The sequence below is a fragment of the Ovis aries genome, chromosome 2 (assembly GCF_016772045.2).
Source record: "Ovis aries strain OAR_USU_Benz2616 breed Rambouillet chromosome 2, ARS-UI_Ramb_v3.0, whole genome shotgun sequence".
In the NCBI taxonomy this organism is placed as follows: Eukaryota; Metazoa; Chordata; class Mammalia; order Artiodactyla; family Bovidae; genus Ovis; species Ovis aries.
The window spans coordinates 57,229,480-57,255,670 of NC_056055.1; the positions used below are offsets into that span (position 1 = coordinate 57,229,480).

At 39.7% G+C, this 26,191-nt stretch overlaps 1 protein-coding gene across 12 annotated transcripts in view; it reads right to left on the reverse strand.

Moving 5' to 3' along the window:
- TLE4 (TLE family member 4, transcriptional corepressor) overlaps positions 1–26,191 on the reverse strand; it is a 161,541-nt gene that overhangs the window by 83,652 nt on the left and 51,698 nt on the right. For 7 of the 12 annotated variants that reach the window (XM_027964471.2, XM_027964470.2, XM_027964469.2 and 4 more), the window contains one exon: positions 21,214–21,288. The exons of the other annotated variants lie outside the window; for them this stretch is intronic. In XM_027964471.2, the coding sequence (XP_027820272.1) occupies positions 21,214–21,288 (75 nt within the window). The remainder of the gene's footprint in view (positions 1–21,213; positions 21,289–26,191) is intronic. 12 annotated transcript variants of the gene reach the window in all.

A 26,191-nucleotide genomic window follows, 5' to 3' on the forward strand; every position in this document is an offset into this window, starting at 1 on the left:
CATAATTTTTAAAGCAGTTGCCACGATTAGACTCCATGGTACCCCCAAGAACACAGGCATAATGATGGGTCATGCCATGAGTCCCAGAATCAGAGAAGAGTTCTCAGGACCACAACTACGCTTCCAACCAGTTGGCCAAGTTGGGTATACTGAACACGTGTGCCCTGACCCAACCAGATGACCTTATTCTATGAGGAAAGTAAGAAAGGGACCAGACACAGGAGCTGGGCAAGAGAAGGCAACAAACTCGGAAATAAAGCACCAAGCACAGAAAACGCCTGAGACTGGGCTGGTATCTATACTCCCTGGGTTGTGAAGATACCCTTTAGTAGGAACTCTGTCTGTGGGGGCTGAGATGAGTCTGAGAAAGGAAATCCTGGATGATACGTGGGGAGGCACCATAATGAAGGGACATCAGAGCCACTCAGCTAGAATCGTTATCATCTCTGTGAGCAAGAGCAGGTCACTTCATGTCCTCAAGTTTCTTCATGTAAAATGTGGAAACAGATATAAAACCTACCTCTCCAAGGATGCTGGGAAAATTTTATGAGATTGAGCATTTAAAACCCATAGCATGATGCCCAATAAATGATTGTTTCTATCATTGGAAAAAAGTATTCAGAAGTCTATATTTACACACATACTCACTCACTGAGAAGGAGCAAGGGGAAAGGCAGGAAAGAATATTATTTTAAAAGGAAAAGAATTTAAAATTTACCACCTCATTACTCCAAATCTATTCACAGCATCAAGAAACACTAAAACCACTGAGTGAAATGCTGCTGGGGAACAGGTTATTCAGTGTCAAAGGCTATCCACACAGATGATTAGCTTCACCAATAACGTGATACAACTGGGAAATACACAACATCAGTCAGGGAATGTTTTTACTAATACTTAATCTGAATCTACGTGGCTCAGATGGTAAAGAATCTGCCTGCAATGCAGGCGATTCTGGTTCGATTCCTGGGTCGGGAAGATCCCCTGGAGAAGGAAGTGTCAACCCACTCCAGTACTCTTGCCTAGATAATCCCATGGACAGAGGAGTCTGGCAGGCAGCAGTCCATGGGATGGCAAAGAGGTGGACACAACAGAGCAAGTAACACTTTCACTTTCAAACATGAGAAAACCACCACGCAAGTCCAGATTGTAGGGCATTCCAATAGACTGGCCTGGAATTTTCAAAATGACAAAGTCATAAAGTGAAATGTTTGGGAACTGCTTCTCAGCAGCGTGAGAGAAGACTGAAGAGACAGCACAACAGAAGCGCCCCTGTACGTGCGGAACAGATTGAGGGACAACTGCTGTGAAGAAAGATGTGGTATCAAGGACATTTTCTGGACAAATGTGAATATGAACTATACACTACACAGATGGATGTCTTTAGGGTATCGTGCTCACACTGGAAAACTATAGGAGATGCACACTGATGTGTTAAGGGGTGAATATTATCAAGTCTTCCTCTTTCAAAGAATTCAGCACACACCAAGTATAAGTCTTCTGTCTGCATGTATACATGTACAAAGCAAAAGTGACAAAATGTTCATTGGTGAATCTAGGTCTAGGTGATGAGCTGTTGCTGTTGTTTAGTTGCTAAGTTGTATCTGACTCTTTTGCAACCCCATGAACTGTAGCTTCTCTATCCATGGGATTTCCCAGGCAAGAATACTAGAGTGGGTTGCCGCTTCCTTCTCCAGGGGATCTTCCTGATCCAGGGATCAAACCCACATCTCCTGCACTACAGGCGAATTCTTTATCACTGAGTCACCTGGGAAGCCCAGGTGATGAGTACACTTTGTTCGTTTTACTGTTCTTTCAACTCTCCTGCAGTTGTAGAGGTGGGGAAAATAGGATGCACCCTTCTAGCCAGAAAACTGGGAGTTCCTGCTCTGAACAAATATCTCTAGCCAAAGCTAAAAGTTAAGTGAATACACAGAAGAAAGAATATAAAAAAGAGCAAAGGAAGGAAATTTACAATCTAAGCTTATTCTTTCCTGATGATTTAAAACATGAGATTTACTGCAGGGGAAAGATGGGCATTTACAGTAACCTAAGAAAGATCATCACTGCAAGGGTAAGTTTCTCACACTAAAACCACAGATCTCTCTTGTCCTCAAAATCTCTGGAGTGACCTTTAAGGGAAAAACAGGTAACAAGTAAAGAGGAAAATTCTGAGTCCTGTTCCAAGGATTCTACTGTTTTAACTTGCGGTTTAACTCAACAAAGTAATAACAGCAAGAAAAGGAAAGGAAAAAAACTTGAATCGTTATAATATTAACTTCCCCATCAGAAATCCTATTAGAATTTTTTTTTTTCTGAATTGATCCACTGTTTACTAAGAAAAGTATTTCTAAGCAAATCAATAATTGAATAAAATTTCCTGGAGGTTTTTGTTTATAAACTACTTAAAGAATTTTTTGAAGAGATTTTACATATGCACAATGGAATATTACTCAACTATTAAAAAGAATGCATTTGAATCAGTGCCAATGAGGTAGATGAAACTGGAGCCTATTATACAGAGCAAAGTCAGTCAGAAAGAAAAACACCAATACTTCTGAGCCACCAGGGAAGCCCCCAATACAGTATATTAACGCACATATATGGAATTTAAAAAGATGATAACAATGACCCTATATGTGAGACAGCAAAAGAGACACAGATGTAAAGAACAGACTTTTGGACTGTGTGGGAGAAGGTGAGTGGGATGCTTTGAGAGAACAGCACTGAAACATGTATATTACCATATGTGAAACAGATCGCCAGTCCAGATTTGATGCATGAGACAGGGCGCTCAGGACTGGTGCACTGGGATGACCTGAGGGATGGGATGGGGAGGGACGTCGGAGGGGGATGCAAGATGGGGCACACATATACACCCATGGTTGATTCACGTCAATGTATGGCAAAAACCACTACAATACTATAAAGTAATTAGCCTCCAATTAAAATAAGTTTTTTAAAAAAGAATTTTTTGAAGACATTTTATTTTTTATTTTTTTTTTTAGTTTTTTATTTTTTAAATTTTAAAATCTTTAATTCTTACATGCATTCCCAAACATGAACCCCCTCCCACCTCCCTCCCCATAACATCTCTCTGGGTCATCCCCATGCACCAGCCCCAAGCATGCTGTATCCTGCATCAGACATAGACTGGCGATTTAATTCTTACATGATAGTATACATGTTAGAATGCCATTCTCCCAAATCATCCCACCCTCTCCCTCTCCCTCTGAGTCCAAAAGTCCGTTATACACATCTGTGTCTTTTTTCCTGTCTTGCATACAGGGTCATCATTGCCATCTTCCTAAATTCCATATATATGTGTTAGTATACTGTATTGGTGTTTTTCTTTCTGGCTTACTTCACTCTGTATAACCGGCTCCAGTTTCATCCATCTCATCAGAACTGATTCAAATGATTTCTTTTTTACGGCTGAGTAATACTCCATTGTGTATAGGTACCACAGCTTTCTTATCCATTCATCTGCTGATGGACATCTAAGTTGTTTCCATGTCCTGGCTATTATAAACAGTGCTGCGATGAACATTGGGGTACATGTGTCACTTTCAATTCTGGTTTCCTCGGTGTGTATGCCCAGCAGTGGGATTGCTGGGTCATAAGGTAGTTCTATTTGCAATTTTTTAAGGAATCTCCACACTGTTCTCCATAGTGGCTGTACTAGTTTGCATTCCCACCAACAGTGTAGGAGGGTTCCCTTTTCTCCACACCCTCTCCAGCATTTATTGCTTGCAGTGAAGACATTTTAATACATTATCTTACTTAAACCAATGCTTCCATTTTGTGCTGTAGTCATTAAAGTTATCAAGCTAAGGGATCCTGCTCAGAAAAGTTTTCTTTAGTTATTTTACAGTATTTTTTAAAAGTAGAGTTGTATCTGAAAAGCCTGTCTACTTTATATTTTTCAGTAACCCTGCAGTTGACCTTAGAACTTCAGATGACAGATTAGTTGCTTTCCAACATTTCTGACCACAACTAGTGTATGAGCATGTTGTACATCTGCACAGAACACACAAGAAAATGAAACAACAGCCTAACAAATACCAAATACTATGTGTGGCACACTTCTGTATTTTCTATTCTCTTTTTCTAAATAAAAAACATTCACTACTGATTTCACTACTTAGTCAATCTAGGAACTGCAATTTGAACAACACTGAACCAGGCTGTGATACTGAGATTTACCATAAGAAACAAATATTTGGTCATAGTTACACTTCCAGACACAGAGGTCCAAAAATCCTTGGGATTTCGGAAGCAAAGAGAGCAATAAAAGGTGCTTTTTGTTAGGTTAATCAGGTGACTTTTGGAGGGCTCTTAAGGGTGGGAGCTGGTTGCTAAGCGAACCTGCCACTTAACTGGAAGGTTGGACCTTTCAGTCTCAGCCACCAGACCTTCAGGAAGAGAGGGGAGAGTGGCCGGAACTGAAGTTAGGCATCAGTGCATTGCCACTGATTTGGGCAACTATGCATAAGTAATGAAACCTCCAGAACAACCCAAAGGACAAGGTTTAGGAAGCCACCAGTCTGGTGGAACACTGGGAGATGTGGGCAAGAGTAGAGCACTTGGAAAGTGCGTGGAAGCTCTGCGCCCCTCCCCCATGCCTTGCTCTGTGCATCTCTTCCATGTGACTGTTCCTGAATTACATCCTTTTATTAAAAAATGGGTGATTTGGTATGTTAGGGCTTGCCAGGGGGGCACAATGGTAAAGAATCTGCCTGCCAATGCAGGAGATCCAAAAGATACAGGTTTAATCCCTGGGCTGGGAAGATCCCCTGGAGAAGGAAATGACAACTGATTCCAGTATTCTTACCTAGAAAATTCCATGGATAGAGGACCCTGGAGGGCTATACTCCGGGGGTCACGAAGAGTCGGACATAACTGAGCAACTGAGTACACACACAATTTGGTAAGTTAAATGTTTCTCTGAGTCCTGTGAGCTGCTGTGGCTCATTAATTAAACTCAATGAGGAGATTATTAAAAACACAGAATAATCTGGATTTAGGGCTGGTGTCTAAGGTGTAGGGAGTAGGGGCCTTCTTGTGGGGCTGGCCCTTAGCCTGTGGGATGTGATGTTATCTCCAGATGAACTGTACGACACACCCAGCTGGTGAATTGCTTGGCCATCTGACAAACTAAACCACGCTGAAACTGGGTGCAGAATTTTACAGGCTGATACCTGCACATGTGGGCCTAATTGTAAAGTAGTGAACAAAAGTCCTCACCATCCAGCCCAGTGAAGTGCCTGCTGCCCCAACAGGGCCTTCCATCACTAGGGAATTCTTAACATAATTTCTAAGTAATGGTTCATTCGTAAGAATTAGAAACAGCCCCTTTGAGGAAGTGACCTTTGAACTAAGACTTGAAGGATGAGAACGAGAGCATCTTGCAGAGAGCTGCCAGAAGAGAATCTGAGATGAGAGGAAACGGCTGCAAAGGTCCAGAACTGGAAAGGAGCCTGTGGTGACAAAGGAAGAAAAGGAAGTCTGGTGGGAACCCACTGAAAGGAGGAAGTGGGGTTGGATACAACATTATGGGAATCAGATAACAGACAGAAAGGGCTTCTTCACACTTTCACTTAAGAATAATGAGAGCTTTAAGCAGTAATGAGTTTGTTTAGTTAAGTTTGAACTTTTAGCTTGTCCATAACTGGTATAAGGTGGATAACTGTATGTGTTAACCTCCTCAACCTAGATAATTCTATGTGTTAGCCTCCTCTCACTTTCTGGCTTATATAAGACATCTTCTGATGAATAGATGCTTTAACTGAGTAATATCTTTTCCTTATGGTTTGAGCTTTCTGTGACCCATTAAGAAATCCTTCTCTAACCCAAGATAAAAAGTCTTCTTGGGTGTTTTAAAGTTCTTTCTTTTTACATTTTTCAGGTTGAGTTCTGCATATAATGAGACAAGCGGATCCAATTCCATTTTTTTCCACAAAAATAACCAATTAACCCCCCAATGTCCATCTTTTTCCCTACTGATCTGCCTGCCTGTCTGGCATATATAATTGGAACAATTTCTGAGTACTTTACTCCGTTTCATTGGTTTATATTAAGACATAAAAAACCTTCTGTTTCTGTGTTTTGACTATGCCAAAGCCTTTGACTGCAGGGATCACAACAAACTGTGGAAAATTCTGAAAGCGATGGGAATACCAAACAACCGACCTGCCTCTTGAGAAATCTGTATGCAGGTCAGGAAGCAACAGTTAGAACTGGACATGGAACAACAGACTGGTTCCAAATAGGAAAAAGGATTATGTCAAGGCTATATATTGTCATCCAGTATTATTTAACTTATATGTAGAGTACATCATGAGAAACACTGGGCTGGAGGAAGGACAAGCTGGAATCAAGATTGCTGGGAGAAATATCAATAACCTCAGATATGCAGATGACACCACCCTTATGGCACAAAGTGAAGAACTTAAAAGTCTCGTGATGAAAGTGAAAGTGGAGAGTGAAAAAGTTGGCTTAAAGCTCAACATTCAGAAAACTAAGATCATGGCATCTGGTCCCATCACTTCATGGCAAATAGATGGGGAAACAATGGAAACAGTGACAGACTTTATTTTCTTGGGCTCCAGAACCACTGCAGATGGTGACTGCAGCCATGAAATGAAAAGATACTTACTCCTTGTAAGGAAACTTATGACCAATCTAGACAGCATATTAAAAAGCAGAGACATTACTTTGCCAACAAAGGTCCATCTAGTCAAGGCTATGGTTTTTCTAGCAGTCATGTATGGATGTGAGAATTGGACTATAAAGAAAGCTGAGCGCTGAAGAATTGATGCTTTTGAAAGTGGTGTTGGAGAAGCCTTTTGAGAGTCCCTTGGACTGCAAGGAGATCCGATCAATCCTGAGTGTTCATTAGTGATGTTGAAGCTGAAACTCCAATACTTTGGCCACCTAATGTGAAGAACTGACTCATTGGAAAAGACCCTGATGCTGGGAAAGATTGAAGGCGGAGGAGAAGGGGATGACAGAGGATGAGATGGTTGGATGGCATCACGGACTCAATGGATACGAGTCTGGGTGGGCTCTATGAGTTGGTAATGGACAGGGAAGCCTGGGGTGCTGCAGTCCAGGGGGTTGCAAAGAGTCAGACACGACTGAGTGACGGAAGTGAACTGAATAAGCATTCTGAGCTACAGTATTATATAACCTAAACATTCATAATGCTATGTGGAGACTAGGTCTGACAGTGGCCAGGATGAAAGGAGAGATCAGCAAGAATGTAATAAAGGGATTCAAACCAAAAAATGATGACTTGGATTAGAGTTGTAGCAGTAGAAGTGGCAAAGAGAAGAAGGACCTAAGAAAGATCTCTTCTGGAGATGGCACTAAAAGACATGGTTACAGCAGGAGAGGGCCTCCCTGGTGGCTCAACTGGTAAAGAACCGACCTGGCCATGCAGGACATGCCAAGAAATGCCAGGTTTGATCCCTGAGTCAGGAAGACTCCCTGGAGAAGATAATGGCAACCCACTCCAGTATTTTTGCCTAGAAATTCCTTGGACAGAATTCCTTGGACAGAGTAGCCTGGCAGACTACAGTCCATGGGGTTGCAAAGAGTCAGACATGACTATCAAGCACGCACATACACACGGAAAGAGAAGGGGAGGAGAAATTCAAGATACCTTGCAAAGATATGTGGAGAGTGCTCAGTTGTATACGACTCTTTGCAACCCCATGGACCCACCAGGCCCTGCTGTCCAGGAAGCTTTCAGGCAAAAATATTAGAGTTGGTTGCCATTTCCTAATCCAGGGAACCTTCCTGACCCAGGTATCAAACTAGCGTCTTTTGTGTCTCCTGCACTGGCAGGCAGATTCTTTACCACTGTGCCACCTGGGCTTCCAAAGCAAAGATGGGCCCCAAGCAACTGGGTAGATGGTTGTACTATTTATTCACATAGATCAGAAGAGAGGAGAAATCAACCTATAAGTACAATCTTTCTAATTTTTAATTAATATCTTTATAGAGTAGTTTTTGGTTCACAGTTATAGCTTTTTTAAGATTAGAATTATGTATGATGTGAACAAGCAGAATGGAAAGAAACTTAAAGTCACATATAATCGTACCACCCAAAGGAAACTATAAAGTTAATGAGTCCACCTAGCATTTTTTCAATGAATATATAAGATTTTAAACAAAAATAGTATCATGCTATCTGTAGTTTAAAATGATTATTTTCCTACTCAGTGTATCATAGAACATTTTCCCAGACCCCTAAATAATGCTTTGACTACATCACTTGTAATGGCTGTATAGTACATGCCATTGTATAGATATTAGAGTTCATTTAAGCGGTCCCCCAAATGGTTAAAGGTGAGGCTGCCAATTCTGTGTGATATGTATGGTTCAACAGTATATCAGTTAAAACAGTTCCTCTGCAAACTATAGACCACCCAGATAAAAGTGGCCTAATAATAGGGTTTTTATTTCTCACATAACAAGTTTAGGGTTGGCTGAATGATAGCAGTATCAACGCTCTGGGTCAACATCTCTGGTTTTCCTGATCCCTCTCACATGCCATTTTCCCCAAAAAGGCTGCTGCAACACTGAACATTAACTTGCCCTTACACAACCAAGGTAAAACAGAGAAAAGGGGCAATTTTCTCTTTATGGGTCTTTGTTGAAGAGCGGGCCGGGGGGAAAGGCATCTCGTTACATCTCATTGCCTTGGACAGGGTTAATGCCCCACAGCTCATCTGTAAGGAAGGCTGAATGGAGCACCTGATGTTTTAGCTTCCAAGAGTAGGACACAGGTTCAGCCTGCAGAAACAACCACAAAAGTTGCCTTGACATTATCTTTGCTTGTAGACCATTTGAGGATACAAGTTGAAAGAAACCTTAAAACAACGTTTGAGTTTTCAACCCAGGTAGAGAGCAGCTTGAATTGTACTCCTGCCCTCAATAGTTTCTTTTCTCAGGTATTAACTGTGTCCATAAATTGCTTTGGGTCAACCTAGAGAAACATCTGGGGAAATAAAAAAATATACACACAACTGCCACTTTGCTAAGGGATCACAATGGCCCTGGCCCTGTCAGTCACAGAAGACAACCTGGGCACTGAGATAAACTCTCCCCCTTTACTTGAATCTGTCAAGGGAAAAAAATGCATGAGACTCATAGAACAGAAGAGCTGCCTTAAAAAGGATTCAAAAACGTGCCATTAAGTTTTACTTAAAAGCTTTAGGGGATAGGGTTAGTTCTAGGCCTTGCTTATTAGATCAACATAATCATTTAAGTTTGCAATATTACTAGATCTAGCGAAGCAGTTTTTCCCAAGTAGGATGGATAAAATTTTTCTCAAGATGGAGAAATGAGAGAAAAAGTACATGGTTTCTCATAAAGGAATGAGATAATTTCAAACATAGGAGTCCCCCAACTCTCCTGGCAAACTCTATACATTCTAAGTTACTTATATCCTCCTTACTGGCTTCCCAGGTAGCTCAAATGGTAAAGAAATCTGCCTGCAAAGTGGGAGACCTGGGTTCAATCCCTGGGTCAGGAAGACCCACTGGAGAAGGGCATGGAAACCCACTCTGGTATTCTTGCCTGGAGAATCCATGGACAGAGGAGTCTCGTGGGCTACAGTCCATGGGGTCACAAAGAGTCGGACTGAGGGACCAACACACACACACTACTGGTCCAGCACTCTGCTGTGGTCCTCCAGAAGTTATCCCCCTCCCTCACCCACTACTTCCTCTGATGAGCTTACTTGAAGGCTTTTGCTTTCAATGGTTAACTGCTATCCTAATTGGTAACCCCATGTGCTTGATTTATAACTTTGCATAAACATGACTTATCCCTCTGTGGGTCTACCCATCCCATGAAATCACCAGCACAGGGACCAAGAGGCAGGGACCAGCTCTTAGTCATCATTGGGCCTCAGAACTTTAAAAGATGCATGTATGAACAGGAGACTAATAAAGTATTCTCAAAGATTTACATGCCTGCATTTTCTTTTGATACAGTTACGTGAAGGTAGCTGCTGGCTCCAGTTAATCCCTCCTAATAAAAAAAAAAAATCCCAAGCAGTCATTATCATGAGTCATTATCATTATTCAAGATTAAGTGGTTACTGTGGTTAACTTATTTTCCACAATACCTATGACAATATCAACACAATGCAGTTTTTTTTGTTTTTTTTTTTTTTTACCCACCAATAGTTCAAGAAACTCCCTCATCCCCTGGGCACTATTTAGAAACAAATTCAGTGTAACTTCTGATTTACAAGTTTCTGAACAATTACGCAGCAATGTCTCCTTATGATGCTCTAGACAACTGCCTTATGTCTACACTCTTACCAAAAAAGTACAGTACTGTATCATGCTCTTGCGCAGTTTTTGATTCTTGCTAAAACATAGGCTCAAACAAAGTCATTGAAGACTTTTTGTGAACCTAAGACAAAAATTTCTTCTCTGGACAATGTACATCTTTCACAACCCCCAACACACAATTCTGCCACTGCTTCAGGAAGCTAATGGACAGCTTGATAGCCAAGCATGAAATCCAAGATCCAAAGACCTAGGTTAAAAATACTTGTCTTGGTAGTGGTGTTTATGACAACTTTTAGTTCTTATATGTGGCATTAAGTTACAACACCCCATGTTGTAGATGTTGTAGATAAGTTGACCATCTGATGTGAAGAGCTGACTCATTTGAAAAGACCCCGATGCTGGGAAAGATTGAGGGTGGGAGGAGAAGGGGACTACAGAGGATGACATGGTTGGATGGCATCACTGACTCAATGGACATGAGTATGTGTAAACTCCAGGAGTTGGTGATGGACAGGGAGGCCTGGCGTGCTGCAGTTCATGGGGTCGCAAAGAGTCAGACACAACTGAGCGACTGAACTGAAACTGAAGTTACAACAGACATGAAGAAACATAGTATGAGTCAGGAGTATTCAACCAATATGTGGGACTATAGACACTTCAACGTAGCCTAACCGATTAGTGTGGGTATCAGGCACACCAGATTTCACTTCCCTCACTGAAGTCTGGACACTAAACACTGGACAATACTATACTGGATCTCAAGATAAAGAGCCTATTGATCCCAGAGTCAAGGGAACGAATAAGGGACAAGTGTAACAAAATGGTTAAATGGGTGCGTTCTGAAATCAGTCTAAGTTTGGTCCCCAGTTCTGCCACTTCCTCCCTGTGCAGCCTTCAGAAAACTTGTCCCTTCAGAGCTTCAGTTTCACTATTTGTAAAGCTAGGGCAATAATATTCCCTTCCACCTGGAGTGGCTATGAAGCTTAAACAAAATCACGTCTGCAAATGCTAAGCACAGTACTGACACAAAGCAAATACTCCACAAATGCCTATTTATAATTATCCTTTGAGGGAGAAGAATATAAGGATAGACATGCTAATCTAGAGAAATAGCTGACACAAAAGTCCCTCAAGTTCTAAAATAAAAATGTCACAGTCATCAAAACAAACAGGCTTACAAACTGTGCAATGTTTGAAAACTGGACAGTACTTTTGTGGCTATTATCTCCAGCCCTGAATTCTATAGTTTTCACTTATAGGATGAAAATACTCTTAAATGAAATTCCTAAGATTCCCTACAAGTGACACACAGGATTATATATTTCTAATGAGTCCATACTCCCTTCTTCTCAATCTTGGCTTAAAATTATGGGGCAAAAAAACCAAAATGCTAGGTCAAAATAGAATATTTGCTCATTTAACAAATACTTACTGAATAGTTATTAAATAAATTATTGCATGTTTACTGAACAGTTATGAGTATCATACAAATATTCACTGACAACAATGAGCTCCATATTGTTCTAGGCACCATGACTATAAAAGGGAACAAGATCCCACCTGCCAGTGAAGGGAAATTCACAAACACACATGAACAAATAAATGGTAAAAGTTTTGAGAAAAATAAAAACAGAGAATGAATTGGGTGTGAAAGAGCTACTAACGTTTGCCAGCTAGGGAAGTCCTTTCTCAGGAGGTAACATTTAAGCTGAGATTTTAAAGAGGAGCATGAGACCACCATGTCAAGATGTGGAAGACGGGGTTTCTAGAAGGTAGAAGAGCTGATGCATGATCACTCAGTCAGGAAGATGCCTGGGGTGGCCAGGGATGGAAGAAAGAGACCAACAGGGCTGAAAGACAGTCACATGAAGAGAGAGAAGAGTATGTGAAATCAAAGAGGCGGGTGAAAAGTCAGCTCACACAGAGACTTGCAGGCCACAGTAAGAAATTCAGAATTCATTCTAACCAAAATAAACAGCCATCAGAGACAAACTATAACCAGGGGAGCAATAAGATCCAATTAATATTTTAGAAAAAGACCACTCTGGCTGCTGTGTGCAGGAGGAAGAAGACAAAGACAGATGCACAAACAAGAACCCCGATCAAGAGGAAGTTGCAGGAGACCAGCACAAGTACAGCACAGACCTGTCCTCCCACTGGGGACGGGGGAGATGGCAGAAGTAGGCATCTTAGAGGGACAAGTCTAGAGGCAGAACAGACACCATTTTTTAAATGAGATAAAGTTGTGCTATTGAGCTTGGATTCTTCACATTCATCCATTAGCCAGTCTCTTGGATACTGACAGTCAAAGGCTAGAGTTCTGAGGGGTACTGGGAAAGAAGGCAATCAAGAAAAAACACACACAAAAAAAACACAAAATGAACTAGGGAATTATCAATAATCAAATCTACAGAAATCAAGACAGTGTCATCACTGGCAAAAGAAACCCCAAAAAAGACACGCAGTCTAATAGAACAAAATAAGAGTCCAGAAAATGGACCCACACGATATAATCAATAGAGTTTCGACAAATGGTATGGGAACAATTGAATTAAATATTCATCTAGGGAAAAGAAAAAGAATAGAAACTCAACCCAAATCCCCATATCTTATTATACCAGAAACAAAATTCAACTAAAACTGGATCTTGGTTCTAAAAGTAAAACTTTTACAAGAAAACATAAGAGAAAAATATTGTGGCCTTGGGTGAGGCAAAAGTTACTGAGAAACAACATCAAAAGTTAAGACTCATTAAAAAAAAAAGTCATAAATTAGACAATATTAAAAACTCCTGCTCTTCAACAGACACTAACAAAAAAAATTAAAGGATGACTACAGATTGGGAGAAAATATTTGAAAAACAGATAAAGTACTTATGTTAAATAATTTTTTAAAACCTCATTAATGATTAAAAAAACAGACTGAAGAAAAATAGGCAAAGATTTGAACAGATACTTATCAAAGAAGATATAGAGATGGTAAGTAAGCACAAGACACTCAACATCTTTAGCTATTAGGGAAATGCACAAAAACACGAGTACTACTATATATCTATCGGAAATGTCTGAAAATGCCCCAAAGCTTCTATGCCAAGTGCTAGAGAACGTGGAGCAAAGGTTCTCTTGTACATATTAGAGAGACAGAAAAATAGAATGGTCATTTTGGGAAACTGTAACTGTAACTTGTAACTTTGTCAGTTACAAGAACAAGACCATTTCAGTTTACTTTAAACATATACTAACCATGATGACTTCTGGGGAAAACAACAAAATTTACAAAACTCCGTATGTTAATTTACCAGCACTTCATTCACAATCACCAAACCCTGGAGATAAGCCAACTGTCCCTTTCAAGGGATGAGTGGCTAAAACAAACCGGTATATCAATACAATGGAATATTATTCAGCTATACAAACGAACTAACTGCCAATATAGGAAACCACATATACAAATCCCAAATGTATTTTGCTAAGTGAAAATGAAAACTCAAAAGGCTACATAGTGCATAATTTCATTTATATGACAGTATCAAAAAGGATCATTTTGGGAGAAAAAAAAACATCATGGGCAGTTGCCAGAACTAGGGTAGGAAAAAGAACTGACCACAAAGAACAAGGGGATTTGGGATGGCAGAGCAAGGAAGGAAAGAAATATTCTGTATCTTGATAGCGGTGGTCGTTACGTGACTGTATTGGATTGTCAAAATGCATAAAACTATAAACTTTAAAGGATAAATTCTACTTTATGTAAATTGTACCTTAATATCTAAAAATATACGTAATATTGAGTAGGTAATGTTCCCTATTTCAAATATTAAAAACAATACAAATTTATAAATAAATGCAGCCTAATTTTTACCATGTTTTCTATTGCTTGTTTCTCTGTTTTGCTGTCCTTGGACATTAACATTTTACCGAAATTAAAATGTGCTAATAAAATTGATTTACATGTGGTAAAATGTGAAATCAAAAAGTTTACAAATCCCAAAATCTTAGTAAGATGATTTAAATGTAATCTGAGGATCTTTTCAGAACACGTTTCAGAAAACATTTAAAAATACTCAAAGTAAAAAATGAAATGTGCTTCTTTGATAGGCTGCAACAAATGAACAACTTGATGTAATGATTAAATTATTCTCACTAGTCTATAAAAGGTTTCCATCTTTTCACAAAAATCCTTAGAAGATAAGATCACAAATGTATTTTTAAGTAGATTGATATCCTAGAGAGCTTTGAGGAGGACACACACCAACAGTCCTTAAAACTTAGTCTAAGGCATCTATCCTCTAATTGCCTGTTTGGTGGGGAGCCTGCCTTCTCTCTCCCAGCTTTGAAAACACAAGGCAGGCTGGGTCTACGAGGGAAAAGGTCTGGCTACATGGGAGTTAGCTGGTGATGCTGCTTGTAGAAACATTACTGGGAAGAAGTCAGTAAAAGAACTAGAAAAGCGGAAGCAAAACTTGGTAGGGGGAGGAGGGGACCCAGGGTGGAGAGAGGCTTCACTAGTGGTTCAGACGGTAAAGATTCTTCTGCAGTGAAGGAGACCCTGGTTCAATCCCTGGGTTGGGAAGATCCCCTGGAGAAGGGAATGGCTACCCACTCCAGTTTTCTTGCCTGGAGAATTCCATGGACAGAGGAGCCCGCCAGGCTATAGTCCCTGGGGTAGCAAAGAGCTGGACATGACCAAGCAACTAACACTTTCACTTCTCAACCAATAAAAAAAGGAATAAGAATGTGCAAGCTTGCAAGCTGCCTTGAGTGAAATCTTTTCTGTATAACAGTTCCACCTAGTCCTCTGGACCCCAACACAGGCTCAACCCGCTGTGCACTGGTGTGAATGAAAGGCATATGGGTAACTCCACTCTCTTCTAGTGGAAGCCAAAGCCCACGTGCTTTAAGCTAAGTCACAAGTAACCACCCAGACACTTTCTGCAGCTCCTCTAACACTGTTTGCCTAATTCTACCTGGAGCTACGGAAATGCATTAGGGGAAAGGAGGGAGTGAAGGGCTTCTCTCGCAACAAGAGCAGAACAGTAGCATGTCAGGTTAACAACAAATAAAAACAAAACTGACTAACTAGAAATTTCTTCTAGAGAAGCTTTGTAACAAATCAACAGACTGCACATCATAAACACAAATCAGAAATTCTGTTCCTTATCTAGGTTTTTTAGAGAGTTCTGAAGTAGAGAGAGTTTAAAAATTACTTAAATATATGAGAGTCTTTGTTATGAAAGGAAATTACTGCCTCTTAGAGCCTCATCAAATTATAGCACAAAGATTAGATTATAGCTACATCACTCAGTAACAATCCCCTGATCCACAATAAATGAACAAGTTTTAAAAAAAAAAAAAGTGAGGGCAAACATACCAATATAAGATGGAGAAACGTGTAGAATGATGTTAAAACTGCTTTCTTTGACTCAGGTACAATCATATGTTTATTATGCTTTTCGAGAGCAGATAAGCAAAGCCCTACAACTGCAGAAGACCAACCCCCTACCCCAACCTTAATCCCATCAATCTGTGTACATCAGGTAGCCAATGGCCAGCACTTTTGTAAAGACTTTACGCTCCAGGCACACTGTCGAGTAATGACAAAGCTAGAATAATAAGAATAACAATCTCTGATAAAACACAAATCTATTTTATAGCTTGTTTTTAAGTTTATTCCATATTATATACATTTAGAAAATACCCAACAGTAATCAGATAGGAGAATAACAAGAAAGGGAAGCTCACTGAAAAGTAGCTTTCAGTTATTGTCAGTTCATTGAAAAGTAGTCATTTAAAAAATTAGGTAAAAGCCGAGAGGTTAAAAAAAAAAAAAATGTTTCATGCATAGAACTCACATCAGAAAACAAACTAAGACTGTGGCACTTGAGTTCAATTGTCTGCCTATACCAGAAAGCCCCCTTAAAGAGGTTGAGGCCTATGAGGTCAAATACTGAGCTTCTTAGATCGTCCAGGACAAGGCATGGCTGCATCTGGAGAAGTGATTCCGGAACAGGAGTGGCTCTGGGCAAAGTGATCAGGGAAGGAGGGAACCTCAAAACAAGGTAGTCAATCTCTACTTCAGGCAACTGAGCTCCATCCAGCTGGAACCCTCAGTGAAGGAACAGATGCAGAATGCACCTCAAAATCACCCAACAAATGGAGAGGAGGGAAGCACTCCACTGACTGAGTCTGGGATGATCCCACAGCGGGGAGAAACTCCCTCACACTCACACGCAGAAGTGAAAAGTGGATTCCCCACAGTAAGGACTGGGCAAACACAAGAGCCTCCCAGTCAGCTGAGGAGAGGTGTTGCCAAGCCACAGAAAAAAATCTGTGATGGCAATGACTAGAGAGAAAGGTAGATAAGGAGGGTATGAGGGTAAGGTGGGCCCAGGAAGGATAACAACGCTTCTGCATTGCGGAGATATCTGCGCCAAAAGGGTTAACAGTATAACCACTATAACCACTGCAAGATTAACAATACCCCTGGAAAGCCCTTTCTTAGCAAACACAGAAGAGAAAAAGTACAGCTCTCAGATACTTCGAATTTTGCTTTTGTGAAAAAAGAGTAGGTGTATTTCTATCTCAAATTTTGTGCTATTGGAGGCTGTGATGTAAAGGAGGGGAAAACACATATACACGTATTTTTAATATATACACACATTCCTATCTATCAGGGTGTTTTTTGCCGAATGGCTAATTAGTTTATAAAGACAACAAGGGAAACTATCATAATGGTGGATCTAGAAGTCTCTGAAACTTAAAATGGCTGCTTTTAAATCTATAATGGAAAAAGCAAGACATACCATTTTAAAATTGTTATACTGCAAGACGTCATGCCATAATGCCAATCTGAAATGCATATAGGAGTGTGTGTGTATAATTTAAGAGCCAATCATATGACAAGGACCATAAAACAAAATGCTAAGATGAAGGGAAAAAAAACCCTGTGTATTGTCTTTATTTTTTTTTAACTAACTCAAATACATAGGATGGTAAAGGCAGAGTCATTTAAATCATTTCCTTAGTAATACAAGTAATATTTAAATAGATTTAATAGTGCTGCTCCAAACCAATGAATTATGGGTTTAAAACCTATTAAAATGTAATGTTTTTTTCCTGAGCTGAGAGGAGAGAGATTTAAATCCACTGAATTTTAATATTTCAGCTTGAGCTGCAGGAGGTAGAGAAAGTCCAAATGAACTATTCCATCAGCACCATTCAAGCATGAACATTTTAATCAGTTTTACTTCCTTGGAGTTCTCTAACACAGTTTACGCTGTCATTCTGAAAGCACTTAACACAGAGAGTGTGAAAAACCACCAAGGCTTGTTATTGCCTTCACAATTGATGGCAAATAATTTTGCAGACTTCCTATCATTAAAATGTCACTGCTAAAAATTGAGGTTCAGCATTTCTTGTGCTAAACTGCATTTTCCTACAACACCATGGCATACCTGTTCTTAAGGATTTTTAAGGGGGTGTGCTTTTTTTAAAAAAATGCATATTTCATATCATTTCTTTCCTAAAAAGGTTAAAAAAGTGGAGGAAGGAATCCAGAGGAACCCCATTTCCTATTTTTACAGGCCAAACATTTTCTTTTCCAATGTCCATACTGACAAAACTTTTTTTCTTAATGGTAGTTTCTTTGGTGAAATTCTTATGAGGTTCCAACTTAGCCTCCTTTATTATTCACACAGCGTGTGCTGATTATATAGTGTAATGGATTTAAAAAATATTTTAAGACAGTCAGATGACTCAATTTAATAATACAGGAAATGAAAACATCATTTCTAATTAGATCATATTACTGATTTAAAACTACAGTTAGTGTGTTGTTCCAACAGTGTGATCTTACAGAGATTCTAATTTAAAAACACAGTGGCTAGCAGGACACATGACATGATCTAACTAGACGCAGAGCATTCCCACAGCCCGTCTGGAGGAACTCTGGGAAAGCTTCGAGGAAATGTGAAAAACGAACAGTTCAAAGCAAAACAGGAAATATTAACTATAGAAAGCAACACAGGCCTTTCCCTTGGTTTTTTTTCCTTATAAATAAAAGACGAATGATATTTAACTTATTTCAATCTATCAACAGTTTTAAACTGAACATGACCTGTGAAAGAAATCATTATAACTGTGTTTCATTCCATTAAACACAACTAGCTTATTGTCAAGAGAACAAGCCGCCTCTCCAGGTTTCAGGCTCACTTCAGCTTTTTGCATTTAAACTGCATGGATCACTGGTTTGGCTCATTTACCAACGAAGGTAGAATAATATTGCAGAGTTAAAAAGGTGCTTCATCAGATTTCATTAAATTGGGGAACATTTGAGCTTGTCTGGATGGTGTGCCTACATATAAAACAGATACGTATGCAGTGGCAAATAAATGAAGGTCTGCCGGGTCTTAGATGGGTCTTTGCCTCTCAGGAGGGAAATTTCCCTTGGTGCAGAAAATCACTGTTGACTACCTAAAAAATTAAGTCACAAAAATCTAAAACTGACCCCTCATCACTTTTGACAGCAGGTCAAAATATCACCACCTCACAACACAGCCATGCCTAACGGGGCACAGAATAGCAGGTGCATTTAAAGGTACACAATGTTGTAACTCTGAAAGGTACTGGACACAAGGCACTAAGAAGGGATGAAACAAAGAAAAAGAACAGTAGCCACAGAAATGAATCAGGTAAGTTGGTTGTGATCAGGCTCTTCCCTTTGTACTTGGTTTGTGATTTCCCAAAACTGCTGGTTTTGCTCTTCTATTTCTGCAATCTGTTTTTCAGAATAGTCAGATTATGTGATTTTGATTCCATTTTCAGCTCAGATACAAATAATTTGGAATTGCCACCAGATCCACAAACTACAGCACACACTGCTTTGACAGCGTGAAGCTCTACTGAGTTAGTTCTTCATATAAGTTTTTAGGTCACTAAATGAAATTAGCTTTAATAATTAAACCAATATACGCACAATATGTCTGTCAGTTACTCAGCTACAGTCTAATAAATCATCATCTGCCTGAGCAAAGGCAATTTGCCATCCCATTCAAAACAAAGTATGTAAAAATGAAATAGATATAAAACAGTGTTAAAAATATACTTGATGTGATGAAAGAAAGGGAACTTGTTCTGCTTTTATATCTTCCCTCATATCTTTAAGCAACATCCAACACAAAACAATGCAGTTTTGATTTAGATTAATCTCGCCACTGTACAGACAGCAACTAACAAGACTCAAAAAGAAACAAAAAAGCATTCCAGAAAAGGCTGCCCACCAGACATGAGGCAGGCTAGCTATCGGTATTTCAGAAGTTCACATAAAAATAAACACCACACCAGAAATGACCCAGGAGGCTCTCCTATGGGTCCTCACCCACACATTCTCTCCTTCGACAGGAGATAGGATAGCACGTGGGAAAAACAGGTTCTATGCCGAGCAACCTTGAGAGATTTGGTAACAGAACTATATCCCAACAGGAACACAAGTGCTTCAAGCAAACACAGCTGGTATGTACATATACGCTAACGTGAAAATTCAAGCTTTCTCAGTGTTTAAAAAAAAAAATTATTACATTGCCATTATCTGGAATTTCTGGAAATAAAAACTAATTGTGAAATGTATTCATCTCTCATCTCTCCCCTACCCCCGGAACACAGAAAATGTACAAGAAACGAGTCTCTACATGGCTTGTTGTGATTCATCCTCTTCTTTCCAAGGGGCACTTCCTAGGAAATGAAGGTTACTCTTCTCCATTTACTATGCCTTCTAATCTATTACCAGTATTTTCTTGTGGTCAGAGGGACACAAAATAGAGCTCAAAATAGCCCATTAAAAAACAAGTTGCAATCAGACTATAGCTCCACCACCATCGGCAGCCATCCCAGAGTTCTGATTTCCTTGTTAAAAGACAGAGGCATAATTGAAGCAATATCTTCACTTCAGATTGATTATCAGGCGACCCTTATCCGCATCTTCACTCAGCAATTTGAATTTTAATGAAAGTAAATGGAATAATTAGCATTTCAAAGTGTGTTTGATACACTGAGGGCAAAAAAAGAGAAAAGACTTTTGTGTATAATCTATACACAAAAGAAAGTATTGGGGTAGGGTGGGGGAGGGGCAGAAAGAGGAAAGTACAGTTGACATGTCTTCATTAAAATAACCTACAGAACCACTCCTAACAGCTGCATAAACAGAGATGTGAATATTGTGCTTTTTTCAGCTAGGGTTTCTTGCCTTTCTAAGTTTTAGCACCTTTTTATTACTGGTTACCTTAACTGAGGAGAACAAAAATGTAAGTGGAATTGGAGTAACTGCTCAAGCCCATGAATTCCAGCAGGATTTCTAAGCAATGTTACTGGTACCATGAGGGATTTTCCAACTGGGCTGCTGATTTTGCAAAAAGCTATAAAGTTCATCTATCATTTTTACTACAAATGGACACTAGTCTAAGAACCATTCATCAAAGGGGAGGAAGAGCATCAGAGAGATGTGAAAATGTATATTTTATTTCACTACACATGATATTAAGACAATCTATATTTGAGGAAAGATAAAAGAAATCAGGTCATTTTAACATTAGGGCAATCAGTGTCTTTTGACTGGCAATAGGCTAGTGACAGAGGTTGACTGCGAAGCAAAGAAATACTATGAAAAAGAACTACCCAGTCTCCCTAGGGGAAGAATTTTCAGGAACATGTCAACTGGAGTTGGTGAGAATGTGTCCAGAGTTTCTGAGCTAGCCATCAAGCTTTGTGAGACTAAAGGCAAAGTGCTCCATCTCACTGTGTGATCCTCTACTGCCTTTTGCCTCTTCGACTGAACAAAACTTAAAGAGAGCGCGCGAGAGAGCCAGTGCAAACGCTAAGGTGATCAGAGCCAAAATGGAAAGGCCACGTACCCCGATGATGGCGTTCAGCTCTGCCATGGTCACCTGCTTGGCCCGCTCCACAGCCTGCACCACTTGTTGCTGGTGCTATAAATGAAGATCAGAAACAGAATACGATTATTTGCTTTCTGGTCGGTCAAGAACAGCTTTTCCTAACATGTCCTCTAACGTTAATTACATGCAAAACAGGATTCAGGGGGTCTCCATATTCAAATAAAAGCCCCGAGTGGTAGAAGACTAACTGTCTAGGGTACCTCTGTTTCTACAGAGCTGAGGAGTAACTGGACATCCAATCGCAGGGATCATCCCTGCGCCCCCATGAAGGATGCTCGCTTACAACTGATAGAAGCAATTAAATCGTACTTTCGAGTCAGTAGTGACCCAACATCTTCCAATATACTAACAAAATAAAATAACCCATCCCACCTGCTTTCTCTGTATCCCCTTACTCTTTGCCACCAAGAAAAAATATGTTTTGAAAATATTTCCTATAAGCACTTATTTTTAAGTTTCCACCTGGTATTTGCTAGAGAAGACACTAGAAGGACACACAGACTTCAATGTTTGTTTCTTCTGTAAACGTGAAAAAGTGCTCGTATTTTTACTTCTCGTATTTTTATTTCTGTCAGGAAGGGCTGCATATTTAAAAGATATTAAAAATGTACAACTCTTGCCAGCAGTAAAGTTTAAGGATTTCAGGTATTTCTTTTAAATGCAATAGGAAAACTAAAATCCTAAAGTTATTTTTCTTTTGAAAATATAGAATGGAGAGTATAGGAAAATCCCTCTGACCACGATTCAACTCTAAAGAGAAAGAGCAATATCTGATTTTAGTCATTTTTCTAATATAAGAATAGTTAAATGGCGTAGAAGTCTCTGCCTGGAGGCACTCATACCTGGACATACACGAGTACTTATACAAGTACCCCACAATGTAAATATTATTCCCAACTAAATACACTTGAACACTCTAGTACATACTCAATTCAGTCTAAAATAGGTCTTTCCTGTACTTTTTTCAACTCAGTTTAGTAAATGAAGAGCCAGAGACTGTGCTATGAAACAGGCACTCCTCTGTGTGGCTGGGGAGAGTCTTCTTTTGGTTGATTCCAGTTGAGAAACGTACTAATTTCTCTACTGATCTGAAGTGCTTATGAAGCTCAGCTATCATACTACTTAATGCACAGAAAGAGCAAGGCCATCAGTTCTATGTGACCTAGCTAATATTACATTCCAAAGTCCCCAAATACACAGTTACTGGGATAATCTTGGTGACCACTATTTCCATCTCCCAGCTGAGTAGGGTGGTAGCGCGGGAGGTGATGTGCAAAAGGAAACTGCTTTAGTTTATCTACATGTGGTATCTTCACTCTTGATTTCCTAATCTTTATTTTATGCCCATGAATAACTCAAAGAAAATTGTCAAATAATATATCAGTGCATTATACCTTGATTTTTTTAGTTGCAAAAGTTTATTTCCAAGAAAGAGCTTCAGAAGCAATCCCCCAAATCTTGATAGATATTTCCATCCATCTTTAAAACAAAATATTTGCCAAAGTGAAATAATTCACTTTCCTCTTTCTCTGAAAGTAAAAATCCTAAAGATTCATGAAAACACTAGAGGGAACAGAGAGGCATAGGTGATGAAAAAGGCCAGTCATAGTTATTCTCCTCTGAAGACTACATGACCATATTATATATGTTTACTGAACAGCTTCCATGTGCCAAGTACAGAGTTCATATTTAGATTTAGGATAAATCGGATTGTCAGCATAGTGAAAACTAGTAGCACTTGGAAAGTAGAAGAAGCAAACAAACAAAAACCCTGCAGAAGATCTTGGGAATTAGCTATACTCAAAGTGAATTTATGGACAAAAATTTTTTATGGTATTTTCTACCTTTTACTTTCCAACACTCAACAATGGCTGCTCAAAACTTCAAAGAAACTGAAAGCCAAAGGAATACAGGTAGACTTATCCAACACACATATCTCATTCCATTCATGCATTCATTCATTCATTAAACTCAAGTTTTTAAAAGCTCGTACCCTGTGCCATTTCTGTACGTTACTTAAACACTTCCATATAACTGAAATATCATCTCCTTCACACTAAGTATTCAAAGAACAGTTCCATGAGAGAGAGATGCAGAACACACATCTTGTTAGGGCCAACTCTTGTTTCATAAACTGGATTCCAACTGCCAAGATGAGCAAAGATGCCTTAGGCAGTGGGGATATCTTTCTGGCTTGGCATTAAAATCAGGTACATTTACTGAGAAAACCAGAAACACACCAGTGAACCGTAACACTGACATCAGATGCTTTTATAGAAACTCTTGCTAAAAAGCTAAAATGACAATGGAAGTCATGATTCAGCTCCTTCCTTTTCTGTCATGGCAATGGCTATGGGCTAATACCACAACTGAACTTTACCTGTAGTTCAGGATTTTACTTCCCTGTTTCTGCTTACAACTGTGAATCATATGGCACTTAAGGACTTTTTCAACAGGGGCTTCCCAAGACAAAGAATGCACCCTCCCATGTGAGTTCTGAAAGCATCAGAAACACTGACATTGCTCACTCAGCCACACATTAAGACTGTATCACACCCTGAAGCAGCAGCAGGAAGGGCAAACGATCATAAAAGAATGAACACTGGAGGAAGAAAACCCAAAATACTCTCACAAGTGCACCCAAAGAGGCACTGTTTTTCCATTTTCAAATTTTAACATATAAGCTCTCTGGTTCACAAGATACAGCAAGTTTTCACATCTTCTTAGAACCATGATGGCTTTCCCATTATGTCTGTTCTCTCTTCCTCTTCTCTTCCCCTTCCCCATCTGCTCCTCTCCTCCCACTCCACCCACATCTCATTTCCTCTCCCACTTCCTGCCGATCTCCTCTGTGGCCTCACCGCAAGTGGTGACAGCCACTCTAGCCCCAGTAAATCTGGAGGAGCAAGAGTCCTGTGACCAGTCTCGCCGCTCAAGATGCTCACTCAGATACAAACTCCCAAACTGAACTTTCTATCAGTAGCACCAAGTAAGCAGCCACTAGGAATGTATTAATGAGCCACAGGTCTCTGAGAGAGGAACCTCCAACTGGGATTTGGAAGAGGGAAAAAAAAAGGCGCGGGGGGAGGGGGACTCAGATATTTATTCTTTAAAATACTGTGGTTTATCATTTTCTAAAAAAATCAAAAAAAAAAACACACACAAAAATACCTCGATTCTGATTATGGCTACACAACTCTAGAAATTTACTAAAAATTACTGAATTGCACACCTAAAATGATTTTATGATGTATAAATTACTTCTCAATAAAATACTGTGATTTAGGGAATACATGCATGGTTGTAAAAAAGGGCTAGTAAAATTAAACTCTATATTAAATCACTTGCCTACTTAACTTTTATCATCATAAAATTAACTTTTGCACTTAATCAGTTAAAGTACTGAAAACATTTTTTCCTACAAGACTAAAACAATATAAGCTTATGATAAGTCCAATAAAAATCATGCCTACTGAAAATCATGCATTTACAAACCACTAGAATATAGATTCCTTATATGTTGAACATATGTTTCTCAGAGGGCACTATTAAGACAATACCTGCCATGGCAATATTTTGGGGGCATGGCAATAAAAATTCAAAAATCTAAAAAAAAACTTTAAAAAACTACAACACAACTTAATAATTTTTTTTTAATATCTCTCTTTTTGATAAGGGTAGTAAGGACAGATATGTACAAGGAACTAGGTTTCTTCTCCAGATATGCGAAGATGCAAAAGTGAGCAAGAGATAATGCCACATCCCTCCCCACACACATATATCTTCCACAGGTGGCACACTGCCTGCCAATGCAAGAGATACAGGAGATGCAGGTCCAAGCCCTGGGTCAGGAAGATCCCCTGGAGTAGGAAACGGAAACCCACTCCAGTATTCTGACCTAGAAAATCCCATGGACAGAGGAGCCTGGAGGGCTAGAGTCCACAGGGTCGCAAAGAGTTGGACAAGACTGAGCACACACACACGTCATGTCCTTCCCCCCGACATACACAATTCACAGAGAGCATCTTATAATACAAGGATTTAAACAACAAGGGAAGATTACTAGCAGGAATGGTTAGCACAGTTCCTGAGGCAACAAGGCAAGGCTTTGTTTTCTTATTCATTCATTCAATTATTTATTAAGCACCTACTGTGTGTCAAGCACTGTGGTAGGAACCGAGATTAATGAATGATTAGTGAATAAGACATTGAATACTCAAGAGGTATTGCAGGATAGTTTCCACAAAGATGATGACAAGATGCTACACAATTGCTCATCAGAAAAACAGCTAATCAAACCTTAGAGCTGTAGGAAGATTCTTTAAGGAAGTGGACCTAAGAACGGAGACTAGGAGAACAAGCAGGAGTTCTGTGAGTAAAAAGGACGGAGAAACGAAGCGGAGGCAGAGGGAACAGCTTGGATAAGGTGCCGAAGTATAAAGAAACATGTCTATCAAGGAACAGAAAGAACGTGTGGCTGCAGAACGACAGTGGAGGAGGGGACGAAGTTGGAAAGATAAGGCAAGGTAGGATTCTGAGGCCCTTCCTGGGCATAGCAAAGGCACACATGGAAAACTCTTTCAAGTGGACGAGGTATCCATAAAAAGGACAACAAAGGTAGGCATGTGAAGTCATCTGAGTATGATGCAGGCATACTCCACAGAACCACATACTAGTGGGGAGTGAACTCTGCGAGGCAGGAGGAGCCAAACAGTGAAAAGCTTTGCATGACAGGCAAAGAAGCTGGACTTTACCCTGGGAAGATACTTCTTGTTTAAAATTTTTAAGCCACTGAGTGCTGCATTTTAGTCAGATGGATCTGGTAATAGTGAAGAAGCTGGATGGCGGGGGGGGGGGGGGGGGGGGGTGAACCAGATTAGAGAGACAGCTAATGCAATATTCTAAGGGAAAAGATACTGGGGCCTGAACTCACAAC